This window comes from Acanthaster planci, linkage group LG09 (assembly GCF_054643075.1).
Source record: "Acanthaster planci isolate LZ-2023a linkage group LG09, COTS_SCS, whole genome shotgun sequence".
Classification (NCBI taxonomy): Eukaryota; Metazoa; Echinodermata; class Asteroidea; order Valvatida; family Acanthasteridae; genus Acanthaster; species Acanthaster planci.
The window spans coordinates 261,439-285,715 of NC_141785.1; the positions used below are offsets into that span (position 1 = coordinate 261,439).

Here is a 24,277-nt window from a genome sequence, read left to right on the forward strand (position 1 = left end):
CATCCCTAGGGTGTCGTAAATGTTGTACCATAATACAAACAGCAAAGCATGTTAACTGGTGACTTGTGTCCAAAATGAATTTGATATTTATTGTAATGAAGGGTTATCACTCAACGTAGCAATACATAAAATGTATTTTAAATACTACTTTTTAGTGCATGTACATGTAAGTCATGTTGCTTCTACATATCAAGTTAGTTACAGCTCTACTTTCATTATTGGTATACATGTATGTGGCATGTTCACCAATACTTAATGTTTAACATCCACTCTGATTTATCGTAGTCATTTTTAGTATATTTAACATTAATCTTTGATTTTGTTGTCACAGCTGCATGGTAGTCTCCAAAACCAGGCATCGTCAGTCTTGCAGTCTTGTTTCCCTACTTGAAGAACATCCAACCTCCTGTACTTGCTGTACAGTGGTGGGAGCTGTATGTTCTGGATAGCGGAGTCTAGAGGCAACCTTGACATGGTTAGTGTCTACAGTGTGCAGGGCATGAAGTTACACCACGCAAGTCACCAGACAAAATGTCAAAGCTCGAAAAGTAACTTTGTTCCGCCATTATCAGTTTTTTTGATCTGTCCTTTGCTTTTAATAGTTCATAGTTCCCTGTTTAGACATTTTGTCTGAACACCCCTATTTTTGGTTATACAAATATAGTAAGTAATCAGAATGTGTGACTGCAATGTCATGTAAAGGTGTAGGTCATTTATAAGTCCAAGTAAAGTGCTGTAACACTTTATATAACAGTGTGTGTAGTGAGGTGTGATAACTTTGTTGTTTGAGCGTTAGTTTGCATGCATGAGAGTCAAGTGTAATCCCAACATGGTGTGTTCAGATTTGGAGTGAGTATGCAAGGAACAGTGTTCTCTGTGAATACTGGTGCATGAGGACTCACTGTCGTGTGAGTTCACAATTTGCGATGGCAGAGCAAACATCAGTCATTGTGTGACCACTTAAATCTGCCCAAAAGCAGATGCGGTCCGACAAAATGCCCAAAGGAAATGTAAAGGTGAAAGTTCCAAAAGGAAAACCTGTCGGTCTTTTTTTTGCTCATGGTGTTTAAACTTGTGTAAGACCGAGTTCACCTATGACCTTTGATGTAGGAAAAGTTGATAATGACTGAATGAAAGTGATAGTGCCAGTAACTGTTCATTTTGTTGGATTCTTCTGGCCTCATGTTGTCTACTGCAGTGGCATTCCAGTCTTGTCATTGTATTCTTATGCTTTGTTGAAATACATTTAAGTTCGAGTTTTGGCATCTCATTTAACTACAATAGAACTAAGCAAAGGTTGAGATTAATGACAACTTGGATCTTAATATCTCAACTAAAAGTGAGCACTTCTGTCAGAGATATGTAAAAAAAATTTGGTGCATACATTAGATGGCATATGTAAAGCGTAGCATTTGGAAATGCCAAGACCCTTCAAATGTTCCAAATTTCTGGGACCTAAAATGCTTCAAGCAAATAGCGCAGAGTCATTTTCAAGCATCATCATTTTTGGTAACCTGGTTTTTATGTTAGAAGAATTGTCATCATCTGTGCTGGACCTAAGGTTCTGCCAGGTATAGGCATGGACCCTCTGCTCAAACTATACGTGAACCAATGTATCTTCTCTTTCAAAGATTAACATGACATACTTGCCACAATATTGCATAGGTCGCCTATGTGTTTGCTAACCCTGCAGGCAAATGTGAACCAGTTTAACATTGAAGGACTGCATAGTCAACAGTGTTGTATATTGCTGTTCATTGTTGCAGGCTGATCAGGAGGAAGGAGACAGTCTGGTCTGCCTTCAGTCCAGTGAAGCCTTCCCACTGAAACCCATGGTCAAGGATGATCCACGCCTTGAGGTACCATACCATCAGCTGTGTGGTGAGAGTGTGACTTACCTGGGAACGGCATCGGATGCTGTCATTGTGCTGTCCAGCTACCGATTACTGATACGTCACAAGGAATCATTTGTGAATGTAAGTACAGGGTTTTGCCCAATTTACAATTATTTGATGGTTAGCATGTTTGCCCATTGCCTCTTTCATGCGCTGCTTTTTGTAATACACAGTTTACAAAACAGTGCACAACTAAGCAGTTGCATCAGAGACCACTTCCCAACTTAATGGTCACAAACTTGCATTTGTGATTCTGCAGTTTAATGTCTGTCTTTCCCCGTTTCAATTGGTACTGCATCTTTCTGCTTCAGTAATGCTGTTTGGTGCTCAGATTGTATTGACCATTTTCCCACAGTGGGTTTCAAAACTTATGGTAACTTGTGCTAACTCTCAGGATACATTGTAGTTTAAATATGACAAAGGGACAGTTTAATGATCACGGTTTCAGTTAGCGCAGGTTTTTTGCGTCAGAAAGAGCAAAGTGAGCTCTTTGTTTTGGTGCATTGTTTTGAGAAGTGTTAAGGGTTCCTGTCATCTTACCATTCATTACCATTCAAGATTATTTTAAAGACCTGTCAGTCAGAAGTGACTCCTGCGACTTTACTGCTCAATTTGTTAGGTTGGGTCAGAAATCACTTGTTTTGGTATAGTCAATAAAATTGACTGATGAGTCGTAATCCAGTCACCCAGTGGTCCATCACTAGTCAGGTAGCCAATCAGATCACTAGGGATAGGATTAACAGTGATTCACATTCCACATGGGCCGCTTGTAGTTTTTGACCGACATTTCGGTAGAACTGCAAGGTTTTCCCTTTGGTGCATCTTTCCAACGTGCCATGCTAAGGTAGAAACAGAAAATAGAATGGGGGTACGACCAAGATATGCAATGAAACTTTACAAACGTGCATGGTAAACAACTTGGGTCCACGCCAGCGGCGTATCCAGCTTTTGGTGCTGGGAAGGAGGCAAATTCAGAAACAATGAGGGTGTGGGATCATTGAACATGACGTTGGCGATCAGAGTTTCTTTAAATACATGTATACATGTAGCTTATGACTTTACTCATGATGGACTTATGATTGGCTTCTAAAAGACTTATGAGCACTTGACTTGAACAAGTGTCAAAGTCAAGACTCTTGTGGAGTCTTGCTGAAGTTAGAAATAGGCAGGATTCTATCAGATTTTTTATTTATATTCTATAAAAATTATAGGACCAAATTTAAAATAAACTTTGTTTATAACTGTACGGCATCAGTTTGGAATATTTTTATGTTATGTTTTTACATTGTTTATTCACTTATCTTCTGTAATTTTGATCATAGCAGTTTTTCCTGTTCACCCTAAACCTCCCAGATCCCTCAAAATCCACCTAGGTGTTTGCTTATCAAAAAGTACCCTGGGACTGAGAGTCCTTTTTCAATGTCTAGTGTTAGGTCAATTTCAAAGTTCAACACTGGAGGATTGTTGTGGTACAGTACTTCAGAGGACGATTAAAGTTTTACATTCAGTTCTATTTTTATCAAGAAGCTAAATTTTCTGGAGAATCACTTGCAGCGTTTTTACTGTCCTGATTCGGCCTTTTAACCTTTACAATAAAGACACCAATCACAGTATGTTTTGTGCATATTTGATCAATATGGCTGGTAGATATGAATGGACTGCACTGTGGACTTTATTCAAATACATGTATATGGAGTGTGTGGTGGACTGAAAGAGACGTCTGGAGCATAATGTGTCTGGCTGATTAATATGAATAAAAACAAATTAGATCTAGTCCAAAGTTACCCCCACTCTAGTCATAACAATCCTTACATCAAGGTTTTGAAAGGCTGATAATAATTTATTGTGATTACCTTTGAAAGCTTGGCTTTGAGGACGTTGTTCAGTTCAGCTGAATGCCACTTGTAGTTTGGGTTGGGTGTTTAACTTTGAGGCATTGGAAATATCTGAATGTTCTCTCACTACATTGACTACTGCAATTATTGTTTGAACCACCCTGACCACACTCCTGTTAAACCAATTCAAGTTTCTGCAGTGTGGTCTGTCACAGTTTAACCCAACAAGTACATGTACACGTACATGTATCTTGGACCAAACTGTCTACTCTTCAAAGCAGTACTTGGCAGGAAAATAATATTTTTTTTGGCTGTACCCCTCATTACATTGCTACCTTGATGCCAAGCCTTAAACTCAAATTTATTTCCTACTTACCTTTAACTTCGCCAACTCTGATTTTGCTCTTAGCCATAATGGCTTACCTGCAATTGGTAAGGTTCTGACAGTTCTCATTTGTTTCCCAAAAGTGATCAACAAGTTTCCTTGGAAAACTTTGAAAGGGATTTTTATAAAAATAAATCCAATTGGTGGTTGCAAAATTCCCAGAGGTGTTTGCGTTTTGAAAGATATAATCATTAAATCTAAAAATTGAGTGAAAACACTCTGTTAATTTTGGTCCTCACAGGCCGGCCCCTTATTATTTTTGTAACCCTACATTTCTCCCCCCCCCCGAAAAAATTAATATCAAATGAATCCTTACTAAATCAATGACAGTGTAGTTTTTTTAACCATCATGTTACCCCTGATAGTGTAATTAAGTTTATGATGTTTTCCTGGACCACCTCAAAAAAACCACTGGAAAAGTAAAAACTCCAGAACCTGCAACCCGATACTTCTCACCATAACATATGTGTGACATAGAGTTCAAATCCCACTTGCACGATGCTTAAAGATGGAAAATGTGCAAGTGCCATCACTAATACTGTGCACCAGACTACACCTGGTAATGTAATAGGGTGTGTAGCATGAACTGTGTGGTGTAGATAGTTTACAAGTGTCACCAACATATTGATCCTGTATTGCCAGGTTTCATTTTGAAAATTCTCCACAGGGGGCATTTGTAAAACTTTCCTGTTCATTGCCAAAGAAATGACATTATGTGAAGCACATTATACTTGGTTCCATAATCTAGATTCGATTCCTAACATGAAATGTCAAATACCCAGTTATGATGATGCACAGCCATACATGCACGGATGTAATCTAGTGATTTTGATGTACCTGTAATTGTATGTATGTGTGTCAATTTGTGAATTTCCTGGCAGTATTGTTATTACTCCAACCATTGGTATCATGAATCCATTAAACATCCGGATTAAAAAATGGATGATATAGTTAGAATAGAACCTAAATGTAAGTATACATGTAGAATAAAGCCTCGTTGGCCCTTTTGCCCTGAGCTACATGTACAATTGACTGTGTGTATGGTTGATGTGTCAGAATTTGTACATGTACCATGCACATGCATTAAGGGTTTTTATGTCAAAAAGGTGAGAGTATCCATTTGAAGAAAAAAACTTTTTCTATGATCATGAAATATTATTATAGAAAAAACTGTATTCTTGTATAACAAGATGCACCTAAACTTCCTTTCTGGCTGTAGGCCTACTCATTGATTAAGTTAAGATTAACTACAGAAATATACATAAAATGAATTACTGATTTTTGGCAGCCAAGGGAGGGCGGAATTCTAAAAGGTACCATACTGGTGCTTATGTTTTGGACACAAACTCTTTGCATACACGTACATACATGCACTTTAGCTGGGGAAGTGATTAGATCAACATGGCAGACCAATTGCTTTTCAATTAAGGCTGAGGTTAGACATTCATGAAGATTAACTTTGTAGAAGCTTTGTTCAAGACAGTCATGCAGACATGGCTATCCTTAGACATTTGTACCAGTATGTGGGTTAATTGATTGATCCAAAAGCCAGTGAATTCATTCGACTTTGTATCAGGTTATGGTTCAAGAGAGATAAATGGTTCCATACATGTAGCTATTACCCAAGTCATAGACTAATATTGCACTGCTTCCATGATTGTAGGCATTTTGCTTTTGATATCACATGTATGTAAAGTCATCATCATTTCAAGAATAGAGAGGTCATTGTTGCTACAGGTCTAGAAAACACTGTGTGAGGATGAGGGATTGCAGGAAAGTACAGTCTACATGTTCATGTACTGTACTTTACCAGTGCTTAAACAATTACAAATAAATGTTGGGGCTAGCCTCGAATATTGTAGCAATTTGAAAGGTAAATGTGATTTATATTTTTGGAATACGTTTCACAATATTGTGCCTCCAAAAGTTTGTAATGCATTGACCAATCACAGTGCGCTAAATCTGTTGACCCTTTCCAAACGTGTATTAGGTTGACAGATTTTGCTCATTGTGATTGGTCAACACGTTGCAAACTCTTGGAGGCGCACTGTTGTGAATCACCCATATTGAAAATCAAATCTACAATTAGGGTACAGTGTATCACCACTTAAAAGAACATATTTCCTAAGGCTTATTTTGCTTCACTTTAACTTTGAGGCTTACATTTTACATACAGTATTGTTCAGTGAACAACAATGAACTCACTGCTGACCTCGCTGCTAAAAAGACAAACTTGTTTGTGTCCTTTGTCAGGGATCTGGAGTGATGAACTTTGCTTATGTCAAACTGATTGCCTGTGTGATATTGTGTGTTTTCATCAACAGGTTCCAGTCATGTTGATTGAATCAGTGGAATGCAGAGATCTGTTCTATCTGGTTATCTTATGCAAGGATGGCAAGACATACAGGTTAGTACAGTGTGCACCTGCTTCAGTGGCAGAGCACAGTGTATGTCTGGTATCTTGGACTTCCTAAGAACACTGAGGGGTACTCACTTCAGTCATCCGTCTGTAGACTAAACCATTTGAAAATACATGAACAAGGTGCTGTCTTGTACCTTTTTCTACATTTGTTACTCCTGTCTGTTCAGCATCAAGCTGGTATAAGTAGTCTGGTGATCCACTTTTGGTGTTAGCCATTATTAAAAAAACCCTCAAAACCTTGATAGTTAAACTATCGTAATCAAGTGAAGCAAATGAGACAAAATGGTTGTGATTATTAAATGAGAAATTAGACAGTGTACATTGTCAAGGTTGAACAAAGTATAATTAATGCCTTCAGTATCCTTCTCAACAAACATGTTCACATATCAACAAATTGCAGTTAAACTCATTGAGAAACAGTGTAGTACAATTTGAGTGATTTCCTTATGATGTTTACTTGCAGCCGAAGTGCTGAACATGTTTGGGAACTGTCATAAATATGTTTTCTTGGCAATGTGTAAAAGGCCTTTTGATGTGTCCAATCTGAGTTTGTTTCCTTTTTGAAGACAAAAAAAGTACTGCTATTCAAAATTATCGACAGTACAGAAATTAGTTTAGATAAAAATATACAAAATGAGGATGTGTTAAATTGTTTAAATCACTCTTGGTTGAACTGAACTAAGATCTCGGAAGTGTCACTAGACTGAAAGCAGTCTCACCCAAGTTTCAGGATTACTGACTCAACATGATCACACGTAATAGTGAGACCGGTTTCCAAGGTGGTTTGTGCCAGGATTCAATACGAACATGTATCCCTGGGTCCAGTTTGTTTTATTTTCACGATGGTCACCTTTAAAGACCCAGATGGATCAACTGAGTTTTTACGTACTTGGCAACATGCATGACCTGAAAATTGAACCTTGCTTTAAACCCAACCAGACGGTTCCATGTATAATTGAAATTCCAGTCAAGCAAACACAGGGCTTATGTACATGCATCCATTCTACCCTGACTCTGGGCTGTGCCTGCTGGCATTTCAATCTATATCCTCTAGCAGGAAGTAACAAATACAGGTCTCCCACATAGCTTCATTCCACTGGGCCATTATCAAGCACTTTACAGAGACCATAGGACATTGTAATGTATGGTTATTGGGGATTTTTATATTGTGCAACTTTTTGTGTGGCTTCCAAACCTTAGGAATTTTCCAGGGGCAGCATAAATTCATATTTCCCATGTTTCACAGTGCAAGTATTGGTAACATTGAGCCCAAGTGCCCACCGGTGATGATAGGAAACTCTGATAATATTATCCACTTACGGCCAGAACTGATAGAAATAATGCAGTGTCACTCTTCCCCTTGCCTTGGTGAAGATTCCAAAATGGCTTAGTGCACATCAAATGTGTCTGACACCCCAAACTGATAGCACTTTTTTTTTTTACTTCTGGACAGTGCTTTGTCAATATTCTTGAATTATTTTGCATATTTTCTCGTTTCACCATTCAATTTACTTTGCTTTCTTACACTATTGCAGCATAGTGTACTGTGCAGTAAATAGGCAAACATTTTCATAGAAGCAAGCTGTAACTGGATGGATAATTTCATGATTTTATTTTGGTCTCCAAGTCTCAGAATGCAACAATATTATATTCTGTTATTATGATGTCTTGCATTGCTTTTTTGTTTGTTTGTTTGTTTGTTTGTTTAATAAACTGAATGTTTCCATTGAGATAAGTTCTTTTATGACTATCTCTTTGTCGATTGTGTGATGATTATTGAAAAAAAAACAGTACACCTGCCAAGAGATCACTGAAAAGTTTACCCTGTGGCAAAACACCCATACATGTATCTGTGTGGACGACAGGTTGATGTTCAAGTTTGGAGAGGCAGTCAGTCCTGTGTTGTTAATCATCACTGAACATGGCTTGGGCCTAGGCCGGGAGGAAATGGGGATTTCCCGTGTTAGAGAGTGAACTTGGAAGTATTTTATTTGAGAAGCTTTGGGTCTTGTAGTCTACATTATACCAACACTTTCATGTACATGTACATACCCTGCACAAAATTAGTTCTGAAGTTCATTGTCGATAGGAACATGTACCCAATGTTGCATAGTTTGAAATGTTTCAGTAATTTGAGTTCTGAGTATTTTTCTAGTTTCAAGTTTTGTTTTAATCCAAATTTCTGGATTCTGTACAGGTTAAGTCATTTAGGTTTTTTAATTTTTAGCACTTTATACAAAATGCCGTGTTCAGGATTTCTATAATTGTTGCTGTTTGAAGAGGACTTAGCCCTAGTTACATGTACCTAAGAGCCCCAATGGTCATTGTATGTTATTGTGATTTCAACCCTGCTGCTGGATGTTCCATTGATTTCTTTTCATCCCCCAATCTCACCCCTGAATATTGCATTCAGTCTTGCCAATTCAAATGGTATTTGCAGGTATGTTTAAACTTGAAAATGATATCAATGCTGTGCACTGCCAGCACAAGTGTGACTTCCATTGAGCTATATCAAGTTACCAGAGTGCTAACTTCTCATCCTCCAAGTGGAAAAAGTTTGACTCCGTCCCAGGTGCAGACATTCTGAATCCATGTGCATACTTCTAGACCATCCAAACTCTGAATGTAATGAGCATTGGGTACTGAAAAAATCCAATTAAAAAAGTCAGGGCAAAATTAACTGCAGTGCATATGCGCATGTGTTTGCATTGTTTACACAGAGCAAAATGAAATTCTCAGTTACTGATTGTGCATAGGTTTTGGGGTATTGGCTTTGTTGATGCATTGTTTTAGAATACAGATGCAGATATGCAAATAGCCTTACAAAAGCCGTACAGAATTCTGAGTTTTCCATAGGTTTGTGTGCAAATATGTATGCCCCCAGCAGACATCATTTTGCACACGAGTCAGCACTCTATTTTATATGTATATAGCTCTTTGGTGACTTCAGAATTGGAGCTTTAAATCAGTGCAGTGCTAGTGCACAATGTAAGAAGAAATACCACAAATGCAACTGATATGAAAAAAAAAGAAAGCAGGACTCTTGCTTCTCAGTGAGATCTTTTGTGAATGTGATTTGCTGCTGGAAGCTGGAAGTTGTTTGCTGATGTGGTCGTAGTACTCAGATTTTTTTCACCTTAGATTTCATCTCATACCGCGTGTGGAGTCAAATAATAAATGTAGTTTTTTCAGCTTAACTGAATATTTAGGTACTGCACCTCTCAACTGATTCTCTTTGTTCTTCCTTTTGCAATTTATTGTCTCAGGCATAACTGATACAAAGAATGCCACTTGACATCAACATTCTGTTTGTCTTTCTCCCTTTAAAATACATATTCTAGGTGTAAATTTGCCACCAATGAGCAGTGCCAGGACTGGTTAACGCGTCTCATGTCAGCCATAGCACCCCCTAGCAAGCTGGAGGACCTTTTTGCGTTTGCCTTCCATGCCTGGTGCTTTGATCAAATCCACCATGATGGAGACACACCTGCCCCAGGCATAGGCTTCCTGCAGTCTGCCGGTAAGTCAAGAGGTGTGTGCCATGCGGTGCTGTAGCTACAGTGTTGATGGGGTTATTGCTTCCTCAGGGTACATGGATGCAGTGCACTAGTTTTTTCTTTTTGTGGCATACTCTGATCTGCTTGTTGAAGAGTTTCATTGAGTGAAACGGGTTTTGATAACATGACTTTAAACCTAGTCAGGAGGTCATGGTACTTGTTCTTAAGCAGGACTGGGCGCTGTTATTTGGTCCTCTTTCAAAAAGCCCATTTTCGGTCATAAAGGCACAGTGGGGATATTGTATGAGTTGACTGTAGTCCATGACTGCCTTGTACCTGTGCTCTCTGGAAAGTTGCAGATCGTCCAGGATACTTCATCTCTGACCAGGGCAGTGCCTGGTTGGGAATTTATGCAAAATTACTGACTAATTGCAACATACCATTAGGCTCTGATGTGTTGTTTATCACTTGGGGTAAATGAGACAATGGATGCATTGCAAGACTGTGATATAGAATTTCTACTGAAAGCTGCTTTTGTGATGCTTTTCAAAGGATCAATGACATTCAAAGCTGACTATTGAGAGACGCAGACAATGTATACCTTCATTTTTTTCAATTAACCAGAAGGGAATATGCGGTGCCATATTCAGCAAGACTTGATTTTCATCTTGTGATAAATCGTTGTGGACAAAAAGCACAACTCAGTCGGAGTAATAAATGTGCATGCCACAATGTAAACAATGAGGAAATGAGAGGCAATTAATGTTAGGTGAATGAGAGTGCAAGTTGTGGCCTCAGTGTGGGACATTGACCTTTGTTCTCACCAAAGTGGTCCATTGATGCACTATAAAGATGGCAGAGACACGCACAGAGTCTTTATATTAAGAATATGACGTCCCATTCAGCATTTTGATTTCCACTGACAAAGTGGAAATTGAATTTCATTCTTTTTATTTTGGTTTGATTCATTTCAGGGGATATTCCAACCTACTCCTTCAATAGTGAAGTCAGGCGGCAGGGCTTTGATATGAAAGAGGCTTGGCGAGTCTTTGAAAACAAGGATTACAAGTAAGACAAGGGCCTCAAGTTCACAGTCATTTTTAGTCAGTTAATCGGGCCCGTCTTAATTATGGTTTCGAGCAATTAAACCACCAGATGTTCCTTAATTTTTACATAAACTATAACCTTAATGACAAACTAGTGATCCATGTTGAGATTCGCAAACAGCACTTTATTTTTCTAAATCATGTTTACAATGTTAACTCTTTGAATGACATAGTTTTCAGTCATTAAACCAGAAAAACATGAACAAATAATTGACACATTGATTCATTTGACTGCTCACTAATACGTGTACTTAAATTTTTCAAAACAGCGCAGGCATTGCTATGACACTTTAGCCCATCTAGTTTGCCATGACATTACACATTCCCAAAAGATTTCAAAGAAATAGTTTGGAAATGTTGCACTTTCTAAAGATATAGTGGCACCTCTAGTTTGCATTTTGAACCATGATTGACATGATTGGTTAGTATAGTGTAATTGTTTGTGTTCCTTTCTTTGAAGGTACTCTTCATCCTATCCTGTGCAGCATATTGTACCTGCCTGGGTTACCGATGAAGATCTCAAGGCAGTCAGTAGTTTCCGTGCATCTAGGAGGTTCCCATCAGTTGTGTGGAGGTATCTCAACCAGTGTCATTTAAGTCCTGTACTCTGTTGTACAGTGAAGTTGATTTCTTAATTTTGAATGTGGGCAGAGCATCCTGCCACAGATTTACAGTTAAGCTTTCGTTTGTAGTGTTATCCAGCCATGAAAATATGAGGTGCCACTCTTTTAAATATGTATCTTTTGGATGCAAAAGTAGCTGCAAGATTTTTGCCTACCTTCACAAACAAAGTTTTCATACCTCCAACTCCGAGCAAAGGGTTGCAAGTGTTGTTGAAGTACATGTAACGTCAGTGTCAACCTCTGCATTTTGTGCAGAGATGGATTTATGCATGAAGTTTCGTTGTGATTACAATTCAGTATTCACATTGATTTGTGTCTGAGTGATTTAGCTATGACTGTGCTTTGTGAAGTTTGAGTTATCTTGGAAACAGCAACATTTCAGGAAGTAGCATGTGAAGATTTTTTTTTTCTGTGTTTCCATTTGTCAGGGAAGTTTTTCTGTATAACCTCAAATCTACTTAACTTTTTGTAGCACTGGTGTGCATAAATAAATCAAACCGAAAGTGTAGCTGTTCGTATTTTGGCCAGTGCAGCCCATGAACTTGTTTCTTTGTGTTTGAATTCAGATGATGTTCAACTTTTTTTCTTTGGTCTTTCAGGCATCAGCGTAATGGAGCAGTGATTGCACGATGTAGTCAGCCTGAGATCGGCTGGTTTGGCTGGCGTTGCTCACAAGATGAACGCTTCATGGAAAACATTCTGAGAGCGTGTAACATGGATAGCCCACAGAGCACAGCACAGGCCACTGAAAACACAGCTAATGGAACGGCTGGAGGAGAGGCTAGTGGTAAGTGTGGGGATGCCAGTTTACATGCAGAAGCCTGATTTCAGACAGTTTCATGAAGAATATCGGGCTAATGTCTGGTCGTAAAAATGTATGTTTTAGACTTCTCTAGCCTTATTTTCAGGCTCTTGACAAAAAATGTATTGGGATCGCTGTAAGTATAGTTTATAGTCACAATCAGACTTAAAATTGGTGAAGTTCTTTGAATAAGATGCAGATATTGTGAAATTACAGATATTTCAGTGCTGTGCCCAACATATTTATGCACAGGAATTGATAACTGGATGAAAGAAACACCAGTGTCTCATTGCATTTCTCCCCAAAATTTAGCGATTCAAGTAGGAAGGACTCATTAGGAGTACCTATTTGTCCAATTTTTCCACATTTTGATTTCAATAGATGTGAGCATTCTACCCCACCTGGGCTCCAATCCAAGCAACAAGAAAGTGCTGATAGTGGATGCTCGATCCTACACAGCAGCATACGCAAACAGGGCCAAGGGTGGTGGCTGCGAATTCCCAGGTATAGTGTATCTAGTTACACCCTTGTGCTTGGCTTCAAATGGTATGTGGGTAATTCCAGAAATTAGGGTTCCAGAAGTGTGACTTTTTTGTGTGCCTGTTACATCTGACCTTTCTTATTTGACATGGAAAGATCACCGGAAATGATTTCAAACTATTGCTATTTGTTTGGCAGGTATGGTAATTTGCATTAATTCATCACTCTTGGAAGTTAGAAAATGTGTTCTGAACTTACAAAATCACATGTCCGATGTGACAAGCACACAAAAAAAAGGACCCCTAATTTCTGGAATTCGCCATATATCCGTGTTTTTGATATACTTGGTATATTTACCAAGCTTTTAATCTGCCTTTGTTTGCAGTCAGATGTTGTGATAACATTCACTTCACTTGTCATACTTCTCCTTTAATACTGGTATGTATGATGAGGGGACATGTGTTGTTTCCTGCTGTCCCATCACTTTCTTTATGAAGCAATTCAAATACAAAGGCAGTTCATTTCTGTTTCACCCAAACCATGATGTTACACTTTAAACTGCTCATGTGTTTTTTGGTGTTTCTGAGGTGTATATATTTTTAGATACCAAAGAAGCATCCATAGGGTAATAACAGATGCTTTTAACCAGGCCCATCCCAAAATATCACGGCAGTAGCCTGTTCTAATCCTGTAAGAATCAGAATTTGTAATCTAGTGCAAGTCCATCTCTTTTGTTGGAATTTTGTTGGTGAGTATCCAGTGAAGTGGAAACCATGATCGTACCAATGTACAACTATTTACCAGATATTTAAATGATGAAAGTTCATAAATAGAATATTCTTTTTTAAAATTGGAAATTTAATTATGCCTATTTTAAAAAGTCTTTGCCCACATTTAGTATTATGAGCTTCATACTCAAGATATGGATGGTTGTCCATGACTCTTAATGTTTCCATCCTAGCCATCAGGCCAGGCTGTTGGAAAGTTGCCCAGATGAAGTCCTATTATTTGTTTTCATTAGTTGACTGCTAGAAGGTTGCTAGTTTTCTGTTTGTCTTTGGTTTTATTTATTTACTTATTTTTTTATCTTTCCCTTTTCTTGCCTACCACACAACTGCAGAAGTTAGCTATCAGTAGTCTCAGCTGGGAATTATTTTTTTGCTATTTAAAAGTCCATTTGTCCCTGTATGGTGGAAGTATTGTTTCAGCCATTGCATCAAACGGCAGGGGTTTGGCTTTTTTTTCTGGTTCTGCAGTGTGGGAATAATGTTCATGTGCTCAGGCATGTTACCCATGTTCCCAGACTTGTTGTCACAACCAGTGTGGATTTTATCTTTGGTTTTTCTTTGTGGCAGAGTATTATCCTTCATGTGATATCCAGTTCATGGGCCTTGCTAACATCCATTCCATTAGGAAGAGCTTTCAGGGAGTGAGGACTATCTGTAGCAACACACCAGATGGGACCAAGTGAGTAGATAGGCTAGTCCCTCAGCTGTACCTGTCTGCTATTTAGTCTGGTGTCCTGAACAGTGTGCATTTCTTACAAAGGGAATTGCATACCAAGAGTGTGTGAAATGCCAGTTTTGTCACAGTGTTCTTGGTTTGACTGCATCCCAGAGTGTGGGTTGCAGTCAGCTGTAATCCACTCCTCTGTGGTAACTGGCTGTATTTGTTGCCTGTTGGTGCACATGTTGTTTCTGCCACAGCCAGCTTTCGGATGAAGCCTTAGACACATGATCTGAGGGGAACCATTGTTCTGAAAGTTTTGTATCATATTCACTGCGCATAAAACATAAAGTGCCAAATGGCCTTTACCTTTCTTATTTTATACATGCATGTCTTATGTATCTTAGGTAAGTTTGTATTAAAGGGATGTGGACCTGCAATAAAAGGCACTAGTGCATTGTGGTAAAATGATGCCTCTCTCAGTGAAAAACAAGTCGACTCTCACTTGCCGGCAACATAATGTAGTGAGCTGTCGGTTTGCAGGTACACCATGGCAACTATCTATTCAGAAGAGGTGTGGTCCTGAGAAGAACCAGTGAGTGTTAACTCGGTGTTTTGGCCAGGATTCTTTGGCTGTCCTCAAGAGAGTGAGGATGTCATCAGGAGAGTGAGGATGTCCTCAGGAGAGTGAGGATGTCCTCAGTAGAGTGAGGCTGTCCTCAGGAGAGTGAGGCTGTCCTCAGGAGAGTGAGGATGTCCTCAGGAGAGTGAGGCTGTCCTCAGGAGAGTAAGGATGTCCTCAGGAGAGTGAGGATGTCCTCAGGAGAATGAGGATGTCCTCAGGAGAGTGAGGATGTCCTCAGGAGAGTGAGGATGTCCTCAGGAGAGTGAGGATGTCCTCAATAGAGTGAGGCTGTCCTCAGGAGAGTGAGGGTGTCCTCAGTAGAGTGAGGCTGTCCTCAGGAGAGTGAGGATGTCCTCAGGAGAGTGAGGATGTCCTCAGGAGAGTGAGGATGTCCTCAGGAGAGTGAGGACGGCCAGAGCATCCTGGCCGAAATGTCGAGTTAATACTTAACGATTCTTCTCGGACCTACACTTCTTCTGAAGAGATAGTTTCCATAGTGTACCAGCTCAAGTAATTTCCACCATGCAAAGCTTCAAATCTTACTTGGCATAATGTAGTGCCTGTCATTGCCAGATTGTACTCTCAAATGAAGAGATAGTTTCCATAGTGTACCAGCAAACCTACAGCTCAAGTAATTTCCACCATGCAAAGCTTCAAATCTTAATTGGCATAATGTAGTGCCTGTCATTGCCAGATTGTACTCTCAAATGAAGAGATAGTTTCCACAGTGTACCATCAAACCTACAGCTCAAGTAATTTCCACCATGCAAAGCTTCAAATCTTACTTGGCATAATGTAGTGCCTGTCAGTGCCAGATTGAACTCTCAATTTGCTGTCAAACTGTTAATGAACAGTAGACCTGCTGTACTGGTGAGGCCACACTTTGTTTATGGCTGTGCTTTCCTGTGGGTGCTCAGTGGACCCTGGACCCCCACTGGCTCCGTTGGAAAGTGCACATGTGGAGAAAGACTTATGTCCTAAAATAGTCACTGATCCAGCCATTTGCAGGGAATATTAACCATTCAGGAGTGAGTGACTTGATACCAACACCCTCAATTATGTAATTATCTAAGCATAAAGTCAAACCTATGACTCTCTGATGGTGAACTTCAGTCTTTACTGGATCTAAATTCAAATCTAAGTCTGACTCATTGATTCTTTGATCTAGCTGGCTGTCCTTATTGGAAGCCACCAAGTGGTTACAGCATCTATCCCTACTGCTCAAGTCAGCTCTGATGGTGGTTAGCACGGTGGACAAAGAGGCCTGCCCAGTAGTAGTGCATTGCTCTGATGGCTGGGACCGTACACCACAGATAGTAGCCCTGGCTGAACTCATGCTGGACCCTTATTATAGGACACTAGAGGTCAGTTACCTTGGATGATCCATAGAGAGATTGGTTAGATCTTGTATTGTTTCCTATCATACACAGAGTTCACACGCCTCCTAGAAAATCCTGGAATTTTATACCCCTCCTGGAAAGTCCTGGAAAATGCTTTATTTTTAAAACAAGTCCTGGAAATTCCTGGAAATTTCAGTAAAATCAATGTTACTTTTAAAATGAGACAAAAATGATCTAATAAGCTGTGACTGAAAATTTTCCGTGATCGATCCGTCCCCACATACATTGTTGCTATTGCGCGACGCAATACAGTTGTACATTATTCACCAGGTGTGGTCTACACACTGGAAAACACACATACACTGCATGCAGTGCAAATCAATTTTGGATGGTGCCCACATTATAAACTAATAAAGCTCAGTGTAAATGTAAACCTGCAACTGTGTCGAACCTTTTTCCTTAACGTTGAATGGACTAGGGGAAGTTTATTTTTCTATGATCGCCAGCTGTGTGTAGGCCTACAGTACCTCGTGGTCTGGTTGTCACTGTCAGAAAACTTGTCACGTCTTCATCGCTGTGCTGCTCGATTTTTATACATTGTTATAACTTCACAATCTTCTATTGTATTGTATTGATAATATGGTATTGCATGTCCAACCTGAATTAAGTCCTGGAAAAGTCCTGGAATATTTTTTTCACAAGGGTGAATGAACATTGCATACAGGTCTTCAAAGTGCTCTTCATAGATTTCATGTGGAATAATTCCCTTAAAAATTATTCTTAGGACGAAACTTGTTCAAATTTAAGAAGAAGAGTTACTTTTTCCAAAGTAAATGCCATAAGTCTGTATTCATTGAACTGAATGTCCTTAAATCCAGCTGCTTAAAAAGAGAAGCACTTCTAGTCCCTGCACTAGGATGATTATGTTGAAGGTGAAATAAACAATACGCAATTGAATTTCATACAATTGGTCACTTGTGAAATACTTTCACTGATTTCAAAACTGGCCTGTAGTTTTACTGTCTTCTTATGGATAAATGGCTGTTTGTTGGTGTCAATCTGGATTCCACGATAGCACAATGTCTTATTGCTTCTAGTGTACATGTATGTGCTCTTTTGTCTGATAATATGAGGGCTCATGTCCTAGATTGTGCATGTAGACCAAGGCATCATTTCATTGTGGTCATCTAACGCCAGACCCCAAGCGGTTACTGAAGCAAACCCTTCTTTCTCTACAGGGCTTTCAGGTTCTGGTTGAGCGAGAGTGGTTGGACTTTGGTCACAAATTTGGCGATCGCTGCGGTCACAAACCCAATGACGATGACGTCAACCAGAGATGCCCGGTATTCCTGCAATGGCTTGATTGTGTGCATCAACTCATCAAGCAGTACCCGACAGCATTCGAGTTCAATGAAACATTCCTGGTATGTTCAGTTATTCCAGTGCTATTGCTTTTGAGAGAAAAATTCATTGAACCAAGTTGAAACGAACAAACTTAATCCTCCTGGAGATGCTGGTGCAGTTCAAATTAAAGACTGTGTGTTGAGCTTGGACGTCTATTTATAACAGGTTCATTCAACAGCTCAGAAATCCAGCTAGCTGTGTTGGCACTTTATGAAATGACTCTTTGATGTTATTCTTTGATATTGTATTCACTGGCATTTAGGTGAGCATGTGTTGTTTTTAACGCTGCGGAGCATCAGTTGATTGCACTGGTCACATTTAATGACGACAGAATGACACGAAGGTTGTTTGTACACATGTGTACATGTAATATACACACACATCGTGGGTTTCATACATAATGCACACACATTCATGGGTTTCATACGTACCTTGCATACACAAAGTGCTTGCGCATGTATGCTTAGCCCAACCCATACTGTGCAATGTTGCCTGTGTCGGCACACGTGTTTACGTTACCTTGTTTGGACTTTCCATTGTTTTTTGCAGTTAAGAAAACACGGGTAAAAATCTCCTTTTTGTCTTTCTACGTTGACTATTTTGAAGTAGATTTTTGATGATTTCTTGAACTGTTCCTCTACAATCTTTCCTCTTAATCATGCTTATCCCAAACTGCCTCTGAAGTGGTTTTTCAGAGACAAGGAAACACTGTGTGGACCTGTGTAAGTCCACACAGTGTCTGTTTACCCAGCATTATGTGGACTTCTTTTGTGGGGGAAGTCCATGCTGTGTAGGTAATGCTTAGACAAGTGCACACACATGACAACAACAGCCCTCTGAAGAATGAGGCATTTTCACACACCAAAGTCACACAATACTTCACACCTGACATTACCCTTAATCTCTTGATTAAACAACCACCACTACTGGGCAGACCAGGAACTCCTTCAGTGCATGTTGCATAGTACAGTACAGGTGGATTTGAACATATATGTATCTTTTTGTAGCATTGGGTTAATTTTGACGGACAAAGATGACATGAATTTTCTTAAAAAGCTGTGATATTGATAAGTGCGTATATGTACGGAATTAAGATATATCAGATATAAAAATTTTTTAAAAATTGGGATTTCTGAAGTAGAGTAGCTCTTATGTTTACTCAGGTTGGGTTTTAAAGAGATGTTCATGTTTATGCATGCTGAAGCACAGTCAACAAGAACAGTCAGCCTGGATTGACTTGGCAAAATGCCATCTTTACCAAAGGTGTACTATAAAGGGGGATTGCCGCCAACATAGAAGACAGGGCTATACCAACTGGCCACTGTGATGAGTTTTGTAAATCATGGCCACTTGAAAGGTATCAATGACATTGGCTGCCGGGGTTATCGTGAAATTTAAGGCTTTTACAGCGTGGGAAGATGATGCAGCAGGGACAAATGTAGATTGTCTCCCTTGTGCTCTGATGGGTAGTCATATCGCCGTTATTGTTATTGTTCAAATGAAAAAAAAATCTGTAAAGCAGTCCCTGTGATTTGAAAATTGTAGGCGTGTGAAAAAAACACTCCTGGATATTTCCAGGCATGCAGTTTTTCTAGGCATGTGATTTTGAGTTCCAAACTGAACAATCTAATATAGTTCGAATTACATTCAATTCAAGAGCTCACATGAGGGGTTTGTACTTTGTCCAGTTACAACCAAATCAGTGACAGTTTCATTAGAGTCCTTGTAAGGTTTTTCACATGTGTAATTAATGTTTTGGGTATCCAAATTATACAGGCATGGATATTTTGCAAACTTTCTCACAAGTTCAAATTGTGTCTGTAGAAGTGTTCATTTGTATTTGGGTAGACAAACCATTGAATCAGAAGTGTACTGGCTGTTACTTTACAGCTGGCTATGATGTGAGTACACTGTGGATGATAACGCATTGAGAATTATCAATTTGTCAATGGATTTTGGATTTTAATCAAACGTCCCCTTGCGCTTCCAATGTGTGTGACATGTGCTACAAGCACGTAAAGCCATGTACAGTCTGGTGTATGTAGCTTAATGCATGCAGCAACGCTTGCTTGCAGCGCTGTGTGACGTGCATGGACTGAACAATTGCAAACTGACAGAGCTGTCGTGCAAAACTGTTTCCCTGAGAGAATCAAAAATGATTTTGTCATTCCTGTTAGGTAGGCCTAATGTTTGATTCTTTTCGTTTCCTTTTTTCTCACAAAGGGCAAAGTGTAATTATAAAGTAAACTCATGCCAAGGAGTGCGGTATGGCTGGTTTCAGGCGTGCAATTATTTGCACTTCTCAGGAAGCTTTTAGGCATGCGATGGTGCGGGAGTGCAATCGCATGCCTTAAAACGAAAGGACTGGTAAAGTGAGATTTTACCTGTATTATTAGTAAAATAGTCAGGCTCCATCCCAGTTCAGAGTGTTCAGAAAATAAAATGGATTATAGGAATCATAGTAATGCATATCTTGTCTTACTGTGTTTCTAGGTGAAGCTGGTTCAGCACACCTACTCCTGCCTATTTGGCACATTTCTATGTAACAGTGCTCAACAACGAGCTAAACACTCCATCAAGGACCGCACATGCTCAGTCTGGGCATTACTGGGGGTGGAAGGACATAAATACCGCAACTTTTTATTTGCATCTTCAACTGAACTAGTAAGTAATCAAAGTCTTTATAGTACAACACGTTAACACAGATGTTGAAGTATGCATTTTGGCCCAGTGTCCTTGTCTCGACAAATACCGCAGTTTGGTATTTCAATGAGGCGAGGTCCTTAAGGATATATAGCACTTGATGTTATGGTGATGTTGGTGATGTGATGTGACTGTGGTGATGTGGCCTATTTGCATGTATAACTGTAATTACAATTTGCAAACAATATGTGAGAATGAATAGACTTATTTCCTTCACTGGCCATGCAGGTTGATATTGATTAGCACTAAGCAGCAAAGAGACAGGTTGTTGTTATTGTGAGTCTACTCTAGAATCCATATCCAGTGTTCGTCAAACAGCCTGTGTCTGCTTTTTAGGGGGACAGTACCGTTCTTTTTTCTATCACATAACCCTCACTGCATATATGCATCTTACATCCATCAAAAGCCCCGCGCAGCAGGTGTGAAAACTGCAGTGGTGAGATGTTAACACGAACTCCCCCCAATCCTGAAAACTAAACCAGTTTGAGCTCAGCCACTTTTACTTTCAGCGGCCATTGATTACTCTGGAAACTTACAGTAGAAAGAATAAAAGTGTCATGGGTTTTCTGTGCAGTGGAAGATTTTGGAATGTTCAGGAAGGTTCCAAGCAGAAATGCATTGAGAGTAGTAGTTTAGCATCCAATTCCTTGCATGGGCTTTATATTTCAAGATTTTGTGATTAAAATTGAGGAATGTGCCATTGGGATACTGCACAGTTTAAAGTTTGGACGGTTGTTAGTGAGGGAGGTAAGGTCAATTCAAAACTTTCTTGACTCTTGATGTGATTGGTAAAACTTCTTGACAGATCCTGTATCCTTGCTGCCACGTGCGGACAATGCATTTCTGGACGGCAGTGTTCCTGTCTGACTCCACCCCAGCCACCTGCGATGACAACTCGAGCCTCCTGCAGACTGCCCAGACGGCCACAGGCGAGGGTGCCAAGTTGACCCGCACACGGTCGGTGGATGACCTCCATAAGGGTGAGGAGGAGAACCGGCGAGGCAGCATTGTGGAAGGCAGCCCGCTGGTCCGCCGGTTGAGCGACCCCAACCTGAGCGAGCTGAAACTGGACGGCGGGCGGATAGGCACCCCGCCGCAGACCCGCAAGCTGGCCGACAGGCCACTGGGAGGTGCTGTGATGAGAGGAGAAGGTGACGAGAGCGACCCTTCCCTGGATGCTAACGCCAGTACCTCCGCTGACGAACCTGTAACTGCTGATTTCCAGGATGGCAATAATCCGAATGAAGACTCTGCAGCTAGTAACGAAGAAGAGGTGAACAGTGAGCCCCTGACCAACGGCCACGCCAATGGACTCCTGAACGGAGATTGTAGCGACAGCGATCCTGATGATGCCCCCCTGGATGAGAATTCCAGGACCTCAACTCCAAAGCGCTGTCAAGGCAGTGGCCACAGCCGGCAGTCTGTTGAAGGTATCATGAACGGCTCAACAGACACGCTGACTGAGGATTCCAGCAGCAGAGACGGCAACTCTGACAACAATCACTGGCATGAGTGCAATGGACACACGGATACCAGCGATGTGGAGGATGAAAATGCAGTGCTTGAACTGAGAGCTGAGTCTGACAATGCAGCTCATAATAGCCTTTCCTCTGGTAGCAAACAAATGGGCAAATCAATCAGCATCAGCACCAGTACATCTGACCTGACTAGTTCTGCAGTTGGAAGCCGTCTACCTGATCTCAACGGTACCCTGTTCATCTCGGGATCGACATCCCTCCCAGAGCTTGGCATCCAGACCAGTATGCCCAATGGTGATAGCCAACATGTCAGGTACATATCGAGCTCCAGCATCCCCAACTTTGTCTCGGCACCCTCCAGCCCTGTGTCCAGTGAGTCTCAGTCTTGCCTGACCCCCAATGAGTTGGAGGTATTCCCCCTCAAAGGGTCAGCAAGTGGCCTGAAAGTCGGCCGCCACTTTGATGAGGACGGACTGACCCCAATCGCAGCACCTGAGCAGGATAGGCTACTAGGGATAATGCACAAACACCAGAATGAAGTGGCGATTCTTAGACAGGAGATCATCCGCCTGCAGAAACTGCTGCAGCAGACTAGCCAGATGAAGGCACTCATTCCAAATGCAACACTGAATGGGGTATGCCAAGAGGAAGTAGTGAGTAGCTAAGCTAAGAGCTGAGTTCAGTGGTACCTTGCAAGAAGGTTCTTGTAGTTTGCAAATTCACAATTTATCACAAATGAATATGTTTGGAGTTAGTCTTAGTTCAGTGCTGATGAACATTTGATTATGCATTGAAAATGGTTATAATAATAAACCGTTCTTATAAAGCATGTAATATTATATACCCTGAACATTGGGCTCACAACTACTGAGCTATCCTAAAAGGGAGCTAAGATGGTTTCAGACTATCCTGTTGCTGCCATATTAGGCACTAATGGCTAAACATGATAACCACATCTGCCCTCACAGGTACCCATTTACTCCTGTGTGGACGGAGGCACTGAGGAATAAGGTGACTTGCCCAAGATTACAACATGCTGCCACAAGTGGGATTTGAACCTCCGACCCTACAATCAGAAGTTACATTGCATTGCCTGAAAAATTGTTCTCTTTCTTTCCTCAGACCAGAGACCAAGCAAATTCTTTCTTACTTGGATAAGTTTATGGCTCACCTTAGAGCAATCATGAATCCTCCATTTACCTGACATTCTCTTGCCAGGTGGTGGCCAGTGAGCTGGAGGACGAAAAAGATCGTGATGCCTCATCTCGCTGTGGCTCAATCACCTCAGACATCTCCTGGGAGCAGGTGGATGAGACAGAGACCAAACGCACCCTCTGGATACCAGACCACGCTGTCACTCACTGCTTTAAATGCAACACGCAGTTCAATGTGGTTTACAGGAAACATCATTGTAGGTAAGTTACTGCCACTTTCAGAAAGGTACGCTGTTCTTCTCTTGAATGAAATCATGGTCATCATTTGTATCACCAGCTGCACTCTTGGGCAAAAATCTAACATACCAGATATTTGAAGTTTGAATGTTGGATGTTTCATTAAAAGGTATGATTTTTCTATTTGTTCCATGAGCTGTCACGATTTTTAACAGAACCCTGCTTGGAACGTGTCTTTTTAGGCATTATTCACACTAGATGACTTCAGTGATAAGAGGCCAGATTAATATTTCCAGGTACTCGCATCTTTTGCTCATTATTTCTGCCCAAGAACCTAACTTTTTGACAGTGTTATTTGCGACTTTTGAAAAAGGGTAGACAGAGCAGCCAACTCTTCAAATCCAGCCAGTGCTGCAAGCGCTGACTCGTAAGGGTCATTGGAACATTTGGTTTTATATTTTTCACCACAACCTTGTATTTTGCAAAACCTTGGGGCATCATTATGGAGTGATACATCCTACAACAGGTCATTTACTGTGGTCAAGTTCATGTTCTACAAGTGGCCTCCTTACACAGACTTTTTGGACGTGTCTGCAAAACAGATGGCAGAATTAGGGATGTGTTTGCACCCAACCCCCCCCCAGAAATTCAAGGAATACTTGTTGGTTTAACCCATTTGTTGTCCCTGCCAATACAGATTGCCAGATCGTGTTTACATGCCCTCCAGTGTGAAATGGTTTTGGAATTTGTGGTAAGAGAGTTTCTGTGAGCAGTGGGACATCATCCTTACCATGTTTATGGCTTATCAAGCCTTCCTGCATAACTAGAACATTGAATCTACTTCT

General features: G+C 40.4%; 1 protein-coding gene across 5 annotated transcripts in view; it reads left to right on the top strand.

The window, feature by feature from the left end:
- The window catches only part of LOC110982295 (phosphatidylinositol-3,5-bisphosphate 3-phosphatase MTMR3-like), a 36,633-nt gene that overhangs the window by 6,044 nt on the left and 6,312 nt on the right, over window positions 1-24,277 (top strand). For 4 of the 5 annotated variants that reach the window (XM_022240616.2, XM_022240613.2, XM_022240614.2 and 1 more), the window contains exons 2-15: window positions 332-475; window positions 1,767-1,976; window positions 6,440-6,522; window positions 9,879-10,057; window positions 11,009-11,102; window positions 11,601-11,714; window positions 12,363-12,550; window positions 12,947-13,069; window positions 14,401-14,512; window positions 16,285-16,480; window positions 17,695-17,880; window positions 20,354-20,524; window positions 21,369-22,694; window positions 23,260-23,456. In XM_022240616.2, coding sequence (XP_022096308.2) covers window positions 437-475; window positions 1,767-1,976; window positions 6,440-6,522; window positions 9,879-10,057; window positions 11,009-11,102; window positions 11,601-11,714; window positions 12,363-12,550; window positions 12,947-13,069; window positions 14,401-14,512; window positions 16,285-16,480; window positions 17,695-17,880; window positions 20,354-20,524; window positions 21,369-22,694; window positions 23,260-23,456 — 3,218 coding nt within the window. In that variant the 5' untranslated portion in view covers window positions 332-436. The remainder of the gene's footprint in view (window positions 1-331; window positions 476-1,766; window positions 1,977-6,439; window positions 6,523-9,878; window positions 10,058-11,008; window positions 11,103-11,600; window positions 11,715-12,362; window positions 12,551-12,946; window positions 13,070-14,400; window positions 14,513-16,284; window positions 16,481-17,694; window positions 17,881-20,353; window positions 20,525-21,368; window positions 22,695-23,259; window positions 23,457-24,277) is intronic. The other variant, XM_022240618.2, reaches the window with a different exon arrangement.